Source organism: Macaca mulatta, chromosome 8, assembly GCF_049350105.2.
Source record: "Macaca mulatta isolate MMU2019108-1 chromosome 8, T2T-MMU8v2.0, whole genome shotgun sequence".
Classification (NCBI taxonomy): domain Eukaryota; kingdom Metazoa; phylum Chordata; class Mammalia; order Primates; family Cercopithecidae; genus Macaca; species Macaca mulatta.
This window is the reverse complement of record NC_133413.1, coordinates 81,954,422-81,975,811: the sequence shown is the minus strand read 5'-3', so window position 1 is coordinate 81,975,811 and position 21,390 is coordinate 81,954,422. Positions and strand designations below refer to the sequence as shown.

At 38.5% G+C, this 21,390-nt stretch overlaps 1 protein-coding gene across 12 annotated transcripts in view; it reads left to right on the top strand.

The window, feature by feature from the left end:
- Nucleotides 1-21,390, top strand: part of EYA1 (EYA transcriptional coactivator and phosphatase 1) — a 342,170-nt gene that overhangs the window by 191,372 nt on the left and 129,408 nt on the right. For all 12 annotated transcript variants that reach the window (XM_028852737.2, XM_077942831.1, XM_077942828.1 and 9 more), the window contains one exon: nucleotides 11,359-11,436. In XM_028852737.2, the coding sequence (XP_028708570.2) occupies nucleotides 11,359-11,436 (78 nt within the window). The remainder of the gene's footprint in view (nucleotides 1-11,358; nucleotides 11,437-21,390) is intronic.

The window sequence follows — 21,390 nt, the reverse complement described above, 5'->3', positions numbered from 1 at the left end:
ATTCTGCTTTTTATTCACGGCAACTAACATATGCCTGTTGAGGACAGAGCAGGGAGCATAGAAAGAGTCCTGAAGGCTGCCTGCGTCTGTTTGAAGCTCTGCCACTTATTAGTTACGAAGTGTGATGACGAATACTTACTTAACTGCTCTATGCCTCTGCTTCCTGGTCCGTAAAATGAAGGTGATGATACTGCTTGCCTGTAGTGTTGGTACAACTGTTAGATGAGTTGGTAAAGTGCTTAGAACAGAGTCTGGCTCCTAGAAAATGCTCAATGTCCACTGGCTATTATTATCTATTACTTCTGAGCCTCTGCCTTCTTTGCTGTAGAATGGCATTGCCCCTTCATCACAGGTGCATGACAGTTAATCTATCCAAAATACTAAGTGTAGTTACTGGTATCTACTATATGCTCAAAACATAGCAGCTATTATTAAATAATGTTATATTTTTAAAAAGAAACATATCTTCTGGGACTGGCTACTGTAATGTCTCCAGGTGAGGAAAGGATATATTCTCCTCCTTTGGGATCCTGCATATCAAGCACGGCCTTTGCAGGTATTTGCAGTACTTGAGGTACTTAGTAATTACTTGTTCAATTAATACTCAATGTGGGTAGGGTTTATGTCTGGGTGCTCCTGTGAGTTGGTGAAGGATGGGAAGAAACATGATCTGAGATGTATATTTAGTAGATTGATTACCTTTTAGGCAAGTAAGCCATTTTCCCACATTGATACGGTTGAGGTTGTGAGTCTGAGCCAGCTCATCTGCTTCCAATCTTCATGCACTGATTTATTTTACCACCCGCTAATTTGCAACATACACTGATACACTTTTATTCAGTGCCCTGGTATTCTTGGACCTTCTTATTGCTGTACCACTCACTGATTGTCCAGATCTATATCAAAGGAATGATTAAGGATGATAAACCCATATTCAGAAAACACTGGGCTTTTTGGCTGATTTACAAAAGATACGGCAATTAAAGAAACATGAAACTGTGTGATCATGGACTATTTAACATCTTTAAGCTGCAGTTTCCTCATCTATGAAATTACACAATAATAATAAATATCTCATAAAGTTGCCATGAGGAGCAAACAACCTATTGCTTATAAAGTGCTTAGCAAAATGCATGGCATATAGTAGGTGCTCAATAAATATAAACTACATTTAAAATTATTACTCATCCATTCTAAAAGTCTACTTTAATATTGCCTGTGCCATAAATTGAGAATGTTGTATTGCTCTCTGTATTTTTTATTGGTACAATCTTTTCATACTGTTGTGCCATGCTTCCATTATTATAATAAGCTAAAAATGTTTTGATCTCACTTTGCTTTCTAAATATAATATGTATCTGTTGAAAGTCATGGAATGGCACATTTAAGATTTGTGCATTTGATTATATAAAAATTTTACTTTAAAAAGTCAAAAATATGAACTCTAGTTAATGATATGAATGCTGAAGTGTTTAGGGGAAGTATATTATATCTGCAACTTCCTTTAAAATATATTAAAAATAAGATAGTTTTTTGAAGGATAGATATAGAAAAGTAAATATAGTAACATGCTAATTGTAGAGTCCAGGTGATACATCTATAGGTGTTCACTGTGTAATTCTTCCAACTTTCCTGTCTGTATGATAAATTTTCTAGCATAATATTGGAGAAAAATGGAATCTAGTATTTATTTATTTTTTTACTGTATACAAATAAACTCTGCCAGATTCTAGAAGAAATATAAAGAGGTGTATGGTACTGCTCTTGTGTGAAAGATGATTTATGCCAATTGGGTCATTTTAGTTATATCCAATTGTACTATTTTGTTTTCTGTTGCTTATAATAGAATACTCGAAACAAGGTAATTTATAAAGAAAAGGAATTTATTTGTTACAGTTATGAAGGCTAAGTCCAAGGTCAAGGGCCTGCATCTGGTGAGGGCCTTCTTGCTAGTGAGGACTCTCTGTATATAGAGTTCCAAGGTGGCACAGTGTCACATGGGGAGGGCATGGAGCATGCTAACATGCTAGCTCAGGTTCCTCTTCCTCTTCTTATAAAGCCACCAGTTTCCCTCTCCTGATAAACCATTAATCCACGAACCCATTAGTCCATGAATGGATTAATACTTTCATGAAGGTAGAGTGCTTGTGATCCAATTACCTTTTAAAGTTCCCACCTTTCAATACTGACACATTGGGGATTAAGTTTCAAAATGAGTTTTGGAGGGAGTAAATATTCAAACCATAGCTCCAACTAAATCAGTTGAAAGAGCAGGGGGGTAAAGCGCTTGGGGAATAAAGCACCAGCTCCAAGAGCTGAATTTTCTTCAAGCCCAGCTGCTGAAATGGCCTGCTGTACCCTTCAAACCAGTTTACCTAGTAACTAGTGAAACAACCTGCCATGACTCCAAGACTAATTTTACCTACAGCCACCAGTCACCAGTCAGAGCTTGGCAGCCTCCCAAAGCTTCTCTAGTGCCAATGAGCTTTTCAAAACAAAATGTAACATTTCTCTTTCTAATAAAAACCTCCAACCTTCTCTTTGTTCTTAGGACATACTGAAGACCATTCCGCTCTGCGTATATGTACTGAATTGCAATTCTGTGATTTTCAAACAAACAAAATATTTAATTTAGATATTTGTCTATTTTATGTTGACCATAACACCTGTCTTAAGGAGCTCACAGGCTGGTAAAGGAACATAAGACTTTTTAAACATTTAGCAAAAACTAAAAGGTAATATGCCGAATAAATTATGGAGACTAGGATTTTCAGTCTGTGGCTTACTCTTCCTCAGTAGTTGGAGAACAAGTACCAAAGGTTTGCAAATTCAAAAGGTTTGTCTGTAGGGTGAGGAAATTAACAGGCCACATGTATATTTAACTCTTTCACATATGGACATTCTGTTATGTTTATTAAAATACACATTTCTTTGGTCTACAAATTCACAGTAGGTTTTTGTCATACACTTTGGGTTCTGAAATATTTTGGTGTTAGAGGGCTTCATTCTCAAGAAGGTTAGAAGCCACAGATCCAAACAAAAGTGCTCTCAGAGTACAGAAGAAAGAGCTCTTCAGCTTGCTAAGGTCTGGCCAGGCTTCAAGGAGGAGATGGAATCTGAGCTGAGTATTGGGAAATGGGTAGAATTTGAATAGGTGGAGAAGAGATGGAATGCATTCTAAATGAGGAAACAATACAAACAAAGGTAGGATAGTTCGGGAGACTGTTAGGAGACCAGTTTAGCTGAAGAAGGAATTGATAGTAGATAAGGTTGGAAGGATTAGTTGGAGCCAAACTGTGGAGAACCCTGAATAGTAAGCTAAGGAATTTGGATTTCATCCTGGAGTCGGTAGAGAAGCCACTGAATATTTTGAGCAAGGGGCTGATATGGTGGAAGTGTTTTAGGTGTTAATCTGGCAGCAGTTGCAAGGATAGACTGGATTGGGGGACAGATGAGCATTAGTATAGAGGCTCATGTAATCTTCTCAGATTGTGTGTGTTAGGAAACTGAGCTACTGTAGAAGAATGAGTTGCAAAACAAAAAGGAACATGGAGTTGTAAAAGACATTACAAAGGAGCAGTTATGATTTACCATATATTTCTTTTACCAAAAAAAGTCAATTAATCTAGACCACCCCATAAGTAATTGCACATGCTGCTATTAATATATGCTGTACTTTCCATGAATAGCAGGTTTTGAAATGGACCAATGTTTCTTTTTGGCCATGTATACCCTTAAATTCAAGTTTAGTCTGGATGTGTTTATTTGGCTTTCATAAGATTGTACCAGGTGTACCATTGAACAGCTAACGTTTTTTCCTGCCCTCCTTTAAGATAAAGATGGCCTCAACTTTACTCTTTGGAGAGAGAATGATCATATGCTATATAGCCAATGCAAACACAAAAGAATGTCTTGTTTTCTAAATGGGAATTACTAAAGAAAACACATTTAATTCATGGATATATGCACTTTTAGGTGAAGCAGAAATAATCAAATGAGTACTTGTAATATTGAATTCATCATGCATTTAGAGTGAGATGTCAAATGTATAAATTTAGCAATGTTGCTTTTTTCCACTTTCATATTTTATGCAACAATTTTATTCTCTTCACATCTCCCTCGCTGCCCCTTTTTAAATCATTTGATACAGTTTCTAAAAACACATTTCTATTTCCGCCTCATGGTTTGAGAAAGAGACTCATTAAATCTGTGAGCGATACTGTCGTTGAATCTAACCCGTAACAGAACGTTGCATGTTTGTGCTTTTGGGATCCTCTACAGCATAATTGTGTTGCTCTATAAAGGGTTCTTTTAAGGCTTATTTGCAGCAATACCCAACATTTGCTTTTGTGGGTTATGTCCCATGAATTATTACAAATGAATGATAATTTATTTACCTTTCTTTTTACTGATTCAGGTGGGATCCTTGCTAAACCTACAAAAATTTCAGTAATTGATAGTTTATGCTAATGTGTCTTCTCCAAATAATACCCTTTTCAAAATAACATAACTGACACATGTTCTGTAAATTAGATGCTTTGCAAAACCTGCTTATCAGTAGACTGAGTGATGATTTGGAGGGAATAAACTGTCTTCTTGATTTTAGCATAAACAGTGTTTTTATTTGTCCTGTGCAATGTCCCTAGTAGTATGAAGTCACTTGTAACCTGTTTTTTAAGTCAGTTTATCTTTATTCATTCCCTCAGTAAATATTGATTTCCAACTGCAAGCCAAACCTTGGGCTAAGTCCTGTAGAGATACAGTCATGTAAATAAAAAAAATGTGGCCTAGTGTTTTTGGTCTTAGAGGAGCTTTTTATGTCATGAAGCAGTTTATCATATATTGAAATGGATAAGACTTTCCAATATGAAATGAGATAGAATAGGACATACATTCTAAAGGAGGCACAAACACAGACATAGTTCAAGGAATAAGAAACCACCCCTGAGTAGTAGATCAGAGAAGACTTAAGGAAACAGGTGGGATTTTAGTTGAACCTTGAAGAAACTGTGGGATTGAGTCATATGTAAAATTCATAGAATATTCAGTGTCAGAGGGAAGGGTACTACAAAGCTGTAGATTTGAGGAAGCATTAAACATCTTAGGAGGCCAGTTGGTTTAAATGATGTCCAGTGTATGGATATGTGGTTCTTTATCTGTAAGTGGAGATATTAGTGCCACACAGGAAAGTTGGGACAATTAGATGAGATTTTGTATTTTTTCAGTACTCTTGTATTCCTGCAAATTATTCTTTGTTATGCAAATATAAAGTGTATGAAAGAAATGAAAAGTAAAGCAAAGAAAATAAGAAAAGTTCTGTGCCAGAGTATAGGGGGCCTTAAATACATGATTAGAGATTGGGAACTTAATTCAGAAAGAAGTGGAGAACCTGAAGACCCCAGAGCCAGGAGTGACTTATGCACATCTAAATTATGAAAAGATGAATATTTGTTTCCAAAGCAGGGAGAATAGATGCTGAAAGTCCAATTTGCTAACTTTCATAAGAGAAGAGGCAGAAAGTAATTAGGATAGTGGCTGTGAAATTAGAAAGAAGATGCTTGTAAAAGATTAGAGTGGTGGAAATTATAGAGTGTGGCCAGGACGGAAATGATTGTGAGGGAAAATGCAGACAAGAAGGAGGTGAAATTATAGAACCACAGAGTAGACAAAGGAAGAAAACCTAGAGAAAAAGAAATGCAGTGGGGAGTAGAGAGCTATTGCTATGTTATATTGAACAATGATTTTTAAAAAAGTGTCAAGGAATAAGGCTCATTCTATACAATTGAGGAAAGTTAGGATTAAGAAGAGTTTGAACTGGGCAGTTGGGAAAGTCTTATTGGTAAAACAGGTTAAACACTGCTCAAGGAAAGGAAACCTTCATTGAAATTAATTCTTCATAGAAAACTGGGAAATGTTGCAGGAAGATGAAGGATTTAATGCAGCATCAACATTCTTTAGAAAATAGTTGGTGTGGAAGGGAAATAGTTGGTGGGGAAGGGCTAAAGATTGTGAGGGATGAGGTATGTCTCAGGAGCTTAAGGAACGTGGAAAAAACTCAGTGGAAACTGTTTCAGACAGTTGTCAAGAGATGGAAAAGGGGTCTGGCAAGCAACAGGGTGACTCAAAAGAATAAAGACAGAATACAATTAAGTGGACTGCCAGCATGCTGGCACCTGTTCTGCCATACTCATCCATCTGGAACAGCAGCAGAACAGTGAACAATGAGAGATTGCCCATCCTGAGATTAAAAATTGGCAAAAAAGATGCTAGGAGAAATGAGACCACACATCAACCTAGGATGGGAACTAGACATGACTGGCTCTGGGTTTCAGGCTAGGCAAGGGAGGCTGTGAAGCAGGAGTGGGAGAATAGATAAGGATTTGGAAAGATGGGATATTCTGATGAGGAGTAATAGCAAGTAAGTGAATGAATGAGGTGAAAGGTGATATTTCATGGAGGTAATGCAATTCCAGGTATGGGTGCAACTGAACATTTTAATAACCAATATGGAATGAAGGTAACTCTTTTTGAAGTAGAAGAGATGAAGGAATCATAAAGAGTGGGAGAGGGATGGTAAACTGAGTTTTTAAAGTCCCTGCATAATATGGTAGGAAACAAAACTAAAAGAAAGATTGAGTTTGTGCCAAGCAAAGACAAGCTGTGCTTACTCTAACAGTTTGAGAAAAGTTGTGATATGAGCTTAGGTGCTGCTGGGGAGGGCCTGCAGGTCACCCAGGCAGCTGCCTTCCCTGCACATTGCGGCATGAATTATTTGTAACACACAGGCTGGCTCCTTAGTCCAGCAGGCGGTACTGTCCTTTGTGGGTGAACTTGGTTTATTAAAACAGCCCACATAATTTATGGTGAAAAATATAACTAATCAAATGGACAGAATATTTGTTTCTTCTGAGTGGTCTGTCATCTTCTGCAGATGCAGAAGTCTTCTGCATGACTGGAACCTTCAAAGTATAACCAGAAGTTGCTGGATGAGCATGGAATCATGGTATGATGGGTTAGTGGCATGATCTTGATAGCTAATGTCACCAAGCTCCAATGGTCTGATAGATAGATCCACACTGAAATTTATGATGAAGGAAGATGGTTTTCTCATTTTATGGGCCAGCCTCCCCTCAAGAATGCCAGAAAAGATGGCTACATTTTCTTCTGGAATTATTGATCACAATTGCCATGTAAACCATTCTGTTAGCCTGTTTCTTCAGAAAGTATACACTGCCTTTTAATGATCAAAACATAAGTTTTCTTCATATAATCACAATTTGGTCCTGCCATCTTATTTGCAAGTTACTTTGATTTAATTTTGGCTCTCTTGAAGCGTGGTCTCATGGCTGATTTAGACACATCCCTTCAGTTTGGATTCTTCTTTATTTTAAAGAGAAAGCTTAACTTTAATGTGAAGTTCATGATACATTTGGACCCAGTTATCTGTATCTTAAGAAAAACTTTGATTTGTCATAAAGAGACACTATAGTGGTAGAATGACTATAAAAGCATAGGCCCTGGGCCTAGCACAGTGTGAAATAATTTAGAAGCATTTATCTTTTTTAATTCTCACCTGAGTATTCACCCACATTTACAGATGAGGAAGCCAAGGCATACAGAAGTTGACTAACTTCCAGATTCATGCTGTTAGATGCAAAACTAAATTGAAATTCAATTGATAGTTCCAAAGCGGGTGATTTTAACTGTTATGTATTATTCCTGGTATTACTCCCCAGGAGAAAGGACGAAGCCATTCAGCCCAACAGAGAATATTGCTACTGCTACTTTTAATGGTGATGTTGAATATAGTTTTAGCTCCTACTTTATACCAGGTACTTTATGTACATTTTTGTGAATTATTATTTCATTCCTGTAATATAGATATAATTTTATATGGAGATAATTAAGATCAAGGAGAGTAAATCACTTTTAGAAAGTCTTATAGCAGGTAACTGGATTCTCTGACTTCAAAACCAAAACTCAAAGGCATTTATGGAGGGAAGATCATTTCATATCTAGACGTAGCAAGTTGCCCAGCATTGCTCAGGCCTAGAGTGCATGGCTGAGTGAAGGAGTTGGAGGAACAGGGAGATTTAAGGGATAAAAAGGAATTTTTGAATATTTTTAAAGGGTGAATATATTTTTGAGGATCAGATGGAAGATCGGGAGCTTAGAATGGTAGAAAAAGAGACTCGTGTGGTGGCAAAAGAAAACAGAAGTTACTATTTTTCTAATAGACTGGAGTCATATAATGAATAGTATGGTGGAGAGAAACTAATCCCAGTTATTTAGAGGTGAACAGATCATTCATAGTTTTTCCTTTTTAGGTGGGTGGCTTAGATAGGATAGTTGTTCTCAGATGTTACAGTACCTTAAACCTCTAAGACCAAGAAAACTCAGTGTCTGTTTTTTAATTCAAAGCACTGGAGAGACGCTCTATCACATCATCTACAGCATAGTTATAAATGTGGTAGTGCTAGTGGGAATGGTATGGATAACATTTTGGTGGCCAGAGGTTATTCTTGTCTTTTTAACTCTCTGGTGGGTATATGTTTGGCTACAATAAAGCCAGAAGTAGTTTTTGTGTCTTTGGCTTTCATTCAGAAACTATTTTACATTACAATAAATCACCAGTCTTTAGCATCAGATCCCTGGTGATCAAAGTATTCAATTACAGTATCTGATAAAATCATGAATATCCTGGTGGTTATTTTATGTACATCCTCTTCCTTCAACAGTGAACCTTTTTAAAAAACTGGGTTCATTGGGAAAAGGGAGTCTTTATTCCTTAGTGTATAGATGGGTATGTTTGAACAATGGTGAAAAGCAGTGTTATTGGGGCCTAAAAGAAAAGTATCCTCTTCCTTTCCTTTCTAATCTTTTTGCCTAGTTTTAATGGATTTCAAGTATAATTGAATGTGCCTCTTGGGAGTGAAGGCTACATTCAATTAAGCTAATCGTATGGAGAATAGCTGGTGTCGATTTTAGGGGTACCGAAATAGGAGTGGTTTTGGTGTAGTCAAGCTTTCACAAAGTAGTTGCATCTACAGAATCTGTTAAGTCATAGACCTTAGATTTGACAAAGACTTAGAAGTAATCTTGATTGACATCTCACGGAGTGGAACAATTTTTTTCTTCACATCTTTTCTTGACAGCTGGGCATGAAACTTCTATGTGAGAACTTCCAGCAACTTCACTAGGCTGGGAGCCCTAAGACCGTAGGAGGGGAGGGACTTCGCTTTCCACTCTACCCGATGTGGCACTGTGCCCCAGCAGGCTTGTTGTGGAGTAGCTTGTACTATTGGAAAGTCCCACTTATTACCGTTTCTTCAAGCTTTAGTCAAGGGCCTTGGAGTCAAAAACATCCCAAATTAAATTTTATTTCTGCCCCTTACTGTGGGTCTTTGGGTGACTTCCTAACCCCTTTGGTTTTAATGTGTGCATGGGAAACAAGAAGGCAATATTGCCTAGGGAGTTTGTCTATTCTGAGACCTATTTGTAGAGTTGTTTAAAAGGATGAATTATATAATGTCTATAAATAACTAACATGACATAGTAGGCACTTTACAGGACCTGTTTCCATGGCACCTAATTCTAATCTTTTGCTTAGTATGTTGTATTTGATTCTGAGTTCAGAATCTTAGTGGTGATCGGTCTGGCAGAGAGTGAAATAGAACGATTGCTTTATGTGTATGGGGCATTATATGAGGTTTTTTGTTTGTTTGTTTTTGTTTTTTAAGGAGGTAAGGTATGATGTGGACAGCTGAGTAAGAAACTTAGAAACTGTGCGCTAGCAATGGAATACTGCCTTTCCCGAAACGATGGCAGTTTAATGGTGATGAAAAGCAAAATCATTCGGTTGTCTGGTGGCATGGAGAGAGAAGGGAAATACAGGCTTATGTCAGAATTTTTTTAGCATCAACAAAGACTTCTAAACCCAAAACAACTGGCAGAAAAGTGAAAACTTCAGTTACAACTTCAGTTACACCATTTTTTGGTCTACATTAAAACTATCCAGCAGAGTGATTTCCATTAGTCTCACTATTGTTTTCTGAAGCTTGTTTAAAAGTCATCTGAATAATTATTTTTTTAAAAAGTGACTATCTGATGCATCTATTTATAATGCTTATTTTTAAACTACTCATTATGCATTAGGAGAATATCTGAAGATCCAGGGGTTGTGTGAATTTGTCTTTTCCCTGATGGTTGTAACAGATTGGTGATGTTGAGAGAAGGAAAAGCTGCATTTTCTCCATCATCTTTTCCTACTTCAAAATGTATTTGCTTTATAAGAGAGGACTCCCCAGATATTGTCTTGTGGGAGCCTTTGTTTTAGGAAGCATGTAAATGATTTTTAGGTATCCCTTAAAATATTACTGCATTCTTTCTGAAAATCTGTTACTAAGAAAAGAATACCTTCCACAAAGCAGGACAGGCAAATTCTGATGATGACACTTCACCAGCAGTTTCTATGGAAAACAACAATGCTACTTCTTCATTAAAAAAAAAAAAAAAAAGTGTAAAACTAGAGAGAACAAAAGCAGATGTGCTGAAGTTGTTGGCTTGTCTGTTTGATAGGGGCACAATAAAACTGTCACCATATCAGGGGAGTGGATTGCTTTAGAGAATCTATAGCATAAATCTAAAAGTTATCTCACAGCACAAAGGGACTTGACCAAAGATCGTGTATGTATTTCACAAACTGCTATCGATACTGTTTTGAAATAGAAAACTTTGTTTCTGCTTCATTTAGATTCAGAATGTTTTTGGTACGAAGCATACATAAAATATCGATGAATTGGCAGATATGGCTGGGTGGTAACGATGGTGCATTAAATCGAGCCCTCGGTTTTTTAGCCATGCTGGAGAACCCAGAAGGTGTGTGTGTGTGGTAGGGAGGACCCTGCCCTTGAGCATCAGGAAGACCTGCTGGTGTCGACACCCACTCACTTCCTACTTCCCCACATCTTTCTCTTCTATCCTTTTGACTCTGACCAAATAACGGATTTTTCCACAACCCCAGGAATGATTTTATATCACATCATGTAGATTTTGAGAGATAATTTATTTATCAATAAGTAATTCAGTAAATATGTAAAGCAATGATGAATTTAATTACTTTTAAAGTGCTGCTTTTAAAGGGTAACTTGTGACAATAGGTTGTTTCCTAAGGGGAAATAAATTAATATATGAATGTTTTTTAAAAGGAGTCTATTTATGCTTATGATTTATGTTCAGTTAGGGAAAATGTTTCTTGAAATGATTTTCTTGTCATTACTCTGAATGTTATATCTTCTCTTCCGTGTCTTTATGAATAACTATTAATTCAATATCGGTGTATGTTGTTTATTTTTGTAGTTAAAACAGAGCCAATGAGCAGCAGTGAAACAGCTTCAACGACAGCAGACGGGTCTTTAGACAATTTCTCAGGTTCAGGTAAGGAATGAATATCAGATTTTCACATCAACACCAAGCATTATTTTTCCTAGTTTACTCATGTAATGTCCCTGTGTATCTATATGTATGCATGTATATGTGTATATGTGTGGGTATATATGTACTTATGTATATATACATATAAAATAACTTTGCTCAGAGTCACATATTATCAATTCTGGTTTCATTCATTATGAAGGAGTGGTTGCTGAAATGTTGGTATTCAATAAATGGGGTAAAAAGAGTTTTGTTCTTCTCCTTTCTTCTAATTATATTTACTATGCTGGTGACTCCTCCCCCATTCTCTCTTAGATGTATTATTTTTTCAGGTCTTCAAATTTGGTTAGGCAAAATTTGGTGTTTTACACTTCTAAGCAGACTCGCTAAGCCATCTTGTGAAGTAACTGTCATATCAACTATAGATCTAAATTAAATAGACCCTGTAAAGCAACATTAAGTTCTTCAGTTAGTTTTTAATATCCTTCACGTTAATAAAACCTGCCTCCAATAAACAAAATATCCAAGTTTCACAAGTGTCATAATGAAATGACTGACAAGAAAGTGACTGTGATCATAAGGTGGTTGTGAGAATGTGATTATGTATTTGCCAAGTCACCCAGCCCAGCTTGGAGTATTTCATTTAAAAATTATTTATATAGGAGATAATTCTTAGAATTTTGACTTTTTTTATATTGCCTGCTATAATTTTAGCACCTCTCTATTGGAAATGCTATAATTTCATAAAGTTGTGATTGATTTAATCAAGCTCTCTGGATCATTTGTTTAATACATACCACAACAAAAAGAAATTGTAAATACAAAATGAAATGCAAACACACAACTTTGATACTAATGATACCAGGTAAAAGCAATAAAAAAATAACAAAGGGTGCAATATCCATTTGGTCTTTCCTAAAACATTTATTAGAATTTGACTTTTGCCCGGCTATATGGTTGGTGCCATGCTGACTTCATAGGTGTATGAAAATGGTCCTGGTGCAGGGCTTAGTGGGATGAGCAAACGAACAGACCATCACAGTACAGTTTGATAATGCAGAGGGAAGCTCAGAGAGCCCAAAGAACACCCAGGAAGGGACCTAGTGGAGACCAGCTTGGGGTGGGGTGATCAGGGAAGGTGTCTTGGAGTAGGTACTCAGTCTTGAGAAATGAGTAGGAGAAAAGCACTGGGAGGGAGAAGCTGGACAAATGGACAGTCCATGAAAGGAGACAGCAGCACAGAGGGTGTGGATCTTTGGGGAACTGTTAATGGTTCAGGGTTCCTGGTGTATGTACAGTGTGAGAGCAAGGGCATGTTGCAGAGGGAGGCAGGGGCTAGAGTCTAAAGAGACTTGTGTGAACTTCATGGAATTTGTGTTTTCTCCTGTGTGCAATGGGAAGCATCAAAGGAAGGGGGTTGCATGATCATATTCATAGCAGAATTATGACCACCATGGCAGGATGAATTGGGGGCAGGTGAGCTGAAGTGGAGAAATCAGTTAGAGATTTTTTTGTATTAATTTGAGCAAGAAATATTGAAGACCTTAAATAAAGCACTGGCAATGGGTATGGGAAGGTGATGGATTTGGTGCATTTCATTTATGAAGTAGAATTTATAGTGGTCAGTGACCATGGGTATAGGGGTAAGTGAGGCAGAGAAAGAAGTTAAGAGCCAGGAAATGCAAGAGGAGCATGGTTGACAAAAGAAGACAGGAAACTTAGTTTTGGGCATGTTGACTATGAGGCAACATCTACCTACAGATGCCAAGTATATTAGTGTTTGGAGCTCAGGGGAGATTTGGCGTGGGAAATTTGAAAGTGTACAGGGAGTTAAAGCTAGTGGGGTAAACAAGGTTGAAGACAGAACTCATGGAAAGCTAATATGTATGACGTGGGTAGAAGATCAAATGAAAATAGGTAATTCGGAATAAAGCAACAGTTTTGGCCAGGCATGGTGGTTCACACGTGTAATCCTAGCACTTTGGGATGCAGAGGCAGGAGAATCATTTGAGCCCAGGGGTTGGAGGCCAGCCTGGACAACATAAGGAGACCTATCTCTACAAAAAATAATTTTTTTAAAATTATCTGGGCATGGTGGCATGTGCCTGTGGTCCTAGCTACTAAGGAGGCTGAGACTGGAAGATCACTTGAGCCCAGGAGTTCAAGGTTACAGTGAGCTATGACTGCACCACTGCACTTCAGCCTGGGTGGCAGAGTGAGACTTTGTCTTAAAACAAAAACAAACAAAAAGCAAGAGTGTTGAACTGGAAGCAAACACAGGTAAGATTTTTAAGGAAGCACTGTCAACAATGTGGATTTGTACACAGCTCTTGAAAATTATTTGTAAAACATGTCTTGAGAAAATGTTAACTATATTAACAGAAAAAGCAAGTTATGAAAGTCATATTTTCAGTATAATCACAGTTTTGCTTTCTTAAAAAGGCATCTGTATGTACACATATGGGCCTGTGTATATAGGTCTAAAAATTGACAGTGGTTCTCTCTGGATGGTGGAATATAATTTGAATGTTATTCCTTCTGCTTTTGTCTTAGTTTCAAAATTTTTACATTCTATATGTATATATAAAACATTTATACTTTTAAAAAGTAATAATTTTAAAGTCCAAGTTAAAAATCATGTGCTACAAAGATATATTTTTTTGAAAATATCTATGGAAAATAGTATTGCATCACTATCACTGTTTTTTTCTGATTTTGGTAACTGTATTGTGGTAAAAGAACTCTGTTTTTAAGAAATACACATAGAAAAAAATATATATGTGTATATATATGTGTGTGTCTCTCTATATATATTTTTTGTTTGTTTGTTTTGTTTTGTTTTGAGACAGTCTTGCTCTGTTGCCCAGGCTGGAGTACAGTGGTGCGATCTTGGTTCACTGCAACCTCTGCCTCCTGGATTCAAGTGATTCTCCTGCTTCAGCCTCCCAAGTAGCTGGGACTACAGGTGCATGCCACCATGCCCAGCTAATTTTTGAATTTTTAGTAGAGACGGGGTTTCACCATGTTGGTCAGGATGCTCTCAATCTCTTGACCTCGTGATCCACTCGCTTTGGCCTCCCAAAGTGCTAGGATTACAGGTGTGAGCCACCGTACCCGGCCAGAAATATTTATAAGTAAAAAGATATCACACACAAAACTCCAACAGAATGTGAGGTATATATGTGTATGCATTTTCAGACACACAGAAGAAATCAAGGATAAAACTAATAACATGTTGGGGAATTTGGATGAAAGATATCTGGGACGTTTTGTGCTGTTCTTGAAACTTTTCTGCAAGTTTCAAATTGTGTCAAAATTTAAAATTAAATTACAAGCATCAATGGGTTAGCCTGTAGCAGTTTCAGTAGATGGGTGAACTTGACTTATCCTTGTCCCTGTTGGACCACATGACCAACTTCTGTGTCTCCAGCATAGCCCTTCACAGATAGTATGTGCTCCTAAAGTTTATTGAATGAATGGATGATTTCATGAATAATGTGGGGGAGTGAAGATGAGGAAAAGAAAAATGTCTTTCAAGTACATAGTGCTAAAAATAAGGGAAGGAAAGGAAATTCATTAGAGAGAAGGATGGCATTTAGGAGGTCAGGGTGGTTTCATACTGCTGACACAAACTCAACAGAGGCAGAGATTAGAGGTGTGGGCGAGTAGGGGGATAATTGATAGAGGGAAGCCCCTGATGGGACAGCAATAGCACAAATCCAAAACAGAAGTGGATCAGGCTAGAAAAAGAATAACTTGTCCACTGAAACATTGGGGAAGATGCAATATGAAGTGGTGCAGATGAATTGGAAGTGGACAAGGTGGCAGTACATTCAGGGAGTTCCTATACAATTCTGTTCAGACCCTTCAAGGGCTCCCATTCGTCTCTATGGGTAAAAACCAAATCCTTAAAAAGCCCACAAGCCCTGTCATCGTCTGCCTCAGAGACTGTCTGACCTTGTTGCCTGCCCTCCTTGCTTACTGCTCTTCCTCCCACGTGGTAGACGTGCTCCCCACATAGTGCCTTTTTTGCTGGCAGTTCCTTCCCTGCATACCTGCCTTTATCTCCCTGACTTCAAGTCAGTGCTCAAATCTCGCCTTCTCATCGAGGCCCACCGTGACCACCCGACTCAGTGCAGCTCTCCTGTTCTACTTCTGTTCTACCAGGCCAGGTTCCTCCCTACTCTTTCCTGCCAATAATTATGAGCCTTTTGCAAATGCTGTCATTCTCTTGTGCATTATGTTTAGTGTTGGACTCTCACCCCACCAAAACGTAAGCTTGTATTGGCGGGGATTCTGTCTTGTTTGGTTCACTTCTGTATCCCTGACACCTAAAACAGTACCTGCCACATATTAGGCACTCACATATTTGCCTAATATTTGCCATGTATTTGAATTAAAGAAAACATGAATGAACAAATGATGGCTTCTACTTTTTCCTCTGAAGTGACTCAAAATGAGAGTAGTGATAGGCATATGAGCTTGAAGAGTTGAAGAAGACTGAAATTGACTTAGTAGATGCTGGGGAAGTCTGAAGCTGCCTAGAAAGAGAAGGGGATGGACAGTAGAGCTGAAGGTTCAACAAGGCTGGAGCTAATGAACATGGGCCTGTATGATGGAGTGATTTTTCTCTATAAGGGCTTAGCAGGCCACATAAAAAGACACTGGGCTTGATCCAGGGTCAAGGGTTTGCTAGGTAGAGCATGGTAGAATATGAACTTAAGAAAATTGAGAGTATCAGTAAAGGAATGGTTTAAAATAATTTTTCATGTATTCAAGACATGTAGAAAGAAGGAGAGGCAGGGGCTAATACCTTGAGAAAAGATAGGGATGTCAAGTGTTCTTCATCTCTTGATGAGGTTGGATAACACATGAAATGAGAACAAAGGAATGAAAATTCCAGACAGAAATGATGTTCCTTACTTAAACTCAATGAGGCCTTCACCACATGCCTCTGTTGTTAGTTTCTCAGCCTTCATCACTACTTTTAGGATTAATTCTTGGTTTCTGTCTTCCCGCCAAACTATAGCCCTATGAGAACAGAGATTTTGTTTGTATTATTCAGTTACAGTCCTGGTGGCCTTCATGGTATCGAGCATATAGGAGATGCTCAGTAAATGTTTGCTAAGGAAATGAATGAATTGATCAATGTGATTATGGCTTGAGACCATGGAGTGGGGAAAAGGGGCCAGGATGTGGTCTTGAGCTTGATGACTGAAGGACAGGGTTGAGGCCTAGACAGACTGAGAAAAGCAGTGGATATATAACCCAGGGTGATGTTGGGGCTTATAGGGAGACATCACCAAATCCTAAAGTTTTTGATAAATGTGCAGTGTCCAGGATGCGGGTCATTCATGGAAATGTTGAAGATCTGTCGTCAACCCCAGAGAAAGAAAGATTTTGTGGGAGAATAGAAAGCCAATGGTTTGGAAGAAACAACAACGAAAATATGTTTTCAGGTCTTTGTGACATCTGGAATCTGAGAAGCAGCCTCAACTTGCAAAAGATACACAGGAGAAGCAAGGGCCTTAGAGAAGGGCTTAGCTGAAGGTGGAGAGGTAGGTGGTGGAGAGGCTGAAGCTGTAAAGGATCTTGCTTTCCATAGTTTGATTCTCTGTGTTGAATGCAGAGGAAAGAATCAGGAGAGCTGAAGGGGTTGGGTGAAGGCATAGGAAGCACAGAGCACCCTGGAATCGATATTCTCTTATTTTTACATTTTCTTTTCTCTCTCTTTTATAAATGATAAAAGAGACAAAAATCAACATACTGGAATGGCTATGAACAGGGCTTAGGGTTTGTAAAATAAAGAAGTTTCTAAGTCTTTAACTCCAAGCTGTCCTTTACCTCTGTGGCCACCACTCCTACTTTCTTCTCCACAATGGCTTAAAAATTCACATGAACCTGGCCGGGCACAGTGGCTCACGCCTGTAATCCCAGTACTTTGGGAGGCCAAGGCGGGTGGATCACGGGGTCAGGAGGTCAAGACCATCCTAGCTAACACGATGAAACCCTGTCTCTACTAAAAATACAAAAAATTAGCTGGGCGTGGTGGCGGGCACCTGTAATCCCAGCTACTCGGGAGGCTGAGGCAGGAGAATCGCTTGAACCCAGGAGGTGGAGGTTGCAGTGAGCCGAGATGCGCCATTGCACTCCAGCCTGGGCAACAGGGTGAGACTCTGTCTCGAAAAAAAAAAAAAGTTAAAAATTCCCACCCTAACTATTATTCGTGTCGTAACAAAATAGACGGTGAGGATAAAGAAGAAATGGAGCCACACTGATGTTGGTGATTGCTATCTCCACCTCTCTTTCAAGGAGCCCTAGCACCTGCAAGCCTTGAGGACGTAGTGACTCACTCTTCCAGGGAAGCCCTCAGGGATCTTGGTGTGGGGAGAGTGAAAGAAAGGGGAGGCTGGTTTTCCAAGGCGTGTGGCTGAACTGAAAATTGCAGCATTGTTTATCATGGTTTCAAAATATTGTAAAGTGATGCCCATTTACTCTTTATCAATGAAAAACAATATTTTAATGATTTCAATTTTAAGAACAAGAGGGATTGCAAATAAAGTGTTTTTAATATCTTTGCTGCCTCTGCCATTTCTACAAAGCCTACATTTGTTAAGTTGTTAAGTAAAATGCTAGTTGTTGTCTGGTGATATTTGAAAATTGAAAATAGAAGCAGGAATTCTTCTGGAGGAGAAAAAATATTGTGTAACAAATATGGTTTCTTTATTTAATTGTTCATAAAAGGTCTGATTCATTCATTCAACAATTATTTATTGAGCACCTGCTATATGCCAAGCAATGTTCTAGGCAGTGGGAATATAGCAGTGAAATGGTACACAGGGTCTCTGCCCTCATGGAGCTTTTATTCTTTGGGAGAGACAGATAATACATGGTTAAGTGTTAAGTGCTGGTGTACATAAACGGGCAACTAAAAGTACTAAGAAGAAAACAAAAGCTGATCAAAGAATTTAGTAAAGGAATGGATGGGAGTCCCTTTTAGAGGAGAGGGCATCTGAGCAGAGATCTTGGTGAAGGACAGGAATAAGTTTGGGTTCACTGAAATGTGATAGGAGGATAATGGAGGGCTTGGAGTTGAGGGTCAGGGAGGTTTGTGGCATGACTTAATTTATGTTTTTAAGAGGTCACTGTTTGATGCATGGAAAGTGCTTTATGGGGAGAAGGGTGAGGTGAGGGCACGTGGAAGGAGGGAGACCAACGTTTTCCTCTTTCAGAAGAAAGATGACTGTGTTAGTTCATGTCTTCCTAGAAGAGCCACCAAGGCAGGATTAACTGTACCAGGATTTTGTTAAGGAAAAGAAGAGAGGGAAGGAAGGAAGGTTAAGTTAGTTGGGAGTGCAGTCTAAGAACATTTCAGCAAGGCCATCAGAGAAGCCCCAGGTCTCCCAGGAACAGGCAGGCCTACCTTAGTATTCCTGGTGCATTGTCACTGGTTGGGTTAAGCCCTTTGAAAGTGTCCCCTCACCCCTGCCCTGCATGGCATGGATGCATTGCAGGGCTTAACAGCTAGGCCCTTGTTCAGCTTCATCCCCTGCAGCAGAAGAACGAGGAGGTACATCTTCTATTTGCCACAACGTTGGTGACTGGAACAGAGTGATAGATGAGAAGTGAGAAGCTGTGAGGTTTGGGGTATATTTTGATGAGAAAGCAGACTGGACCTATGATCAAAGGGTAGGTGGGGTGTGAGGAAAAGAGAAGAGTCAAAACTTTACTTCTAAGCTTTTGACTTGATTGTCCGGCTGAATAGTGTTGACATGAAGGAGCCTGGGGGAGGAATGAGCTGAGGACCTGCCAATTTCAAGAGTTGTTGCTCCTCCCAGCGGTCCCAAGATTGTGATTATTATTCACTTTTGATTCCCCTCTCCCTTCCTACAAAAAGATTGGAGGAGCTTCTTTTTGTGTTGGACATAGAATGGAATAATTGAAACAGATAAAGAGATATTGGTTGTCCGTATATTCCCAAGGCTCTGTGGCAGGTGTAATTTGGAGTTTTCTAAGGGTAAAATGACTGTTTAATTTACCTTGATAGATGATCTGGGGTCATTCCCTTTGTTTTAGGTTGTTTTTGTCCTATGAAATCAAAATTAGTCTGAATTCCTGGGTTACTGTTTGGAAAATTTAAAGTGTTTCATGCCATTACTGAAAAGGTACTTGAGGTATAAGATGGCAGATTTTTTAATACAGGCCACACAGAGATTGTGGGAGCCATACAGGGGTTTGAATTTAAAGAAAGCCCAAGAAATACCATTTGACCCAGCCATCCCATTACTGGGTATATACCCAAAGGATTATAAATCATGCTGCTATAAAGACACATGCACATGTATGTTTATTGCGACACTATTCACAATAGCAAAGACTTGGAACCAACCCAAATGTCCATCAATGATAGACTGGATTAAGAAAATGTGGCACATATACACCATGGAATAAAAAAGGATGAGTTCATGCAGCCATAAAAAAAGATGAGTTCATGTCCTTCGTAGAGACATGGATGAAGCTGGAAACCATCATTCTGAGCAAACTATCGCAAGGACAGAAAACCAAACACCACATGTTCTCACTCATAGGTGGGAACTAGACAGTGAGAACACTTTTACACAGGGTGGAGAACATCACACACCGGGGACTGTCATGGGGTGGGGGGAAGGGGGAAGGATAGCATTAGGAGAAATACCTAATGTAAATGACGAGTTAATGGGTGCAGCAAACCAACATGGCACATGTATACCTATGTAACAAACCTACACATTATGCACATGTATCCTAGAACTTAAAGTATAATTTAAAAAATTTTAAAAAGCCCAAAAGATATGACTTATTACATGGCCTTTGACACATTCAGTAATTTTAAGCACACCTAACTAGGTGAGTAGTTATAAGACAGCATTGTGGGTTCTTCACATTTATTTCATAAGGGATACTACTTACTGCAATCTATATTGCTAAAGAGCTGAATTAGGTTTATTATGTATGTTTATATAAAACTTAAAATAATTGAACCATTCTTCACATTATTGTGGTTTTAAACATTTACTTTGCTTATGCCCTAATTCTCACATTCTTTTTAAACAAACAGTGTGTGTTGATTCCCTCTACCACATGCCAGGCCCTGTCAGGTGCTGAGGAAACAGGATAATAAGAAGTCTAATCCCTCTCTCCTATAAATTGCAGTCTTTAACTGACCATCCCACAGTTCTTTATGTGTCATCCTTCCGACGCGTATCAGACAGAACTAGTCTTTGCACCTTCGCACCTGCAGCATCTAGCACCGCACCTGGAACAGAGTAGTGGCTCCGTATGTGCCAGATGATGGGGTGTACCAGTTGGGCTGGGTTGCCATCTCTTCAGTACAGATGCTGTCTCTGCCAAGCGGCCAGCCAGATGTTTGAAGTCTGGGAGCTTACAAGAGTGGTACGAATCTAGATCTACTGTCCCTGGACAGGCCTTGTTTGTTTTATAAGGAAAGGATTACTCATAGATTTGAAGACTCTAGTCCAATTCTACCACTGTCGTCCCAAACAAAAGCTGGAAAATTGAATTTGAGAAACACAAATGTACCAGTGTGACAATGGGAAAACTTTATGAAACTTTGAGTACATGGAACCTTCTAAAAGGATTTTAGTGTAGAATAGAATTAATAAATAATAGAGCCTCTGAAGATAGTAATTGTTGGTAGAAGAATAAAATAAACTTATTATATCTTATAATAATTGCCCCCAAGGAATATGCATCTTAGCCCGATAGAGATTAGGGAATTGGAGGAAAAAAAATGTACATGTGATAAACGGAAATATGTGTAGATATATATGTATGTATATAAACATACACATATATGTAGATTTATATGTATGTCGATTGACTGTTTACAATGAAATAAGCTGAAACTGCCATTTTCAAGACTTTGTTAACATAGGTTTTTGCTTCTTTAGTTCAGAA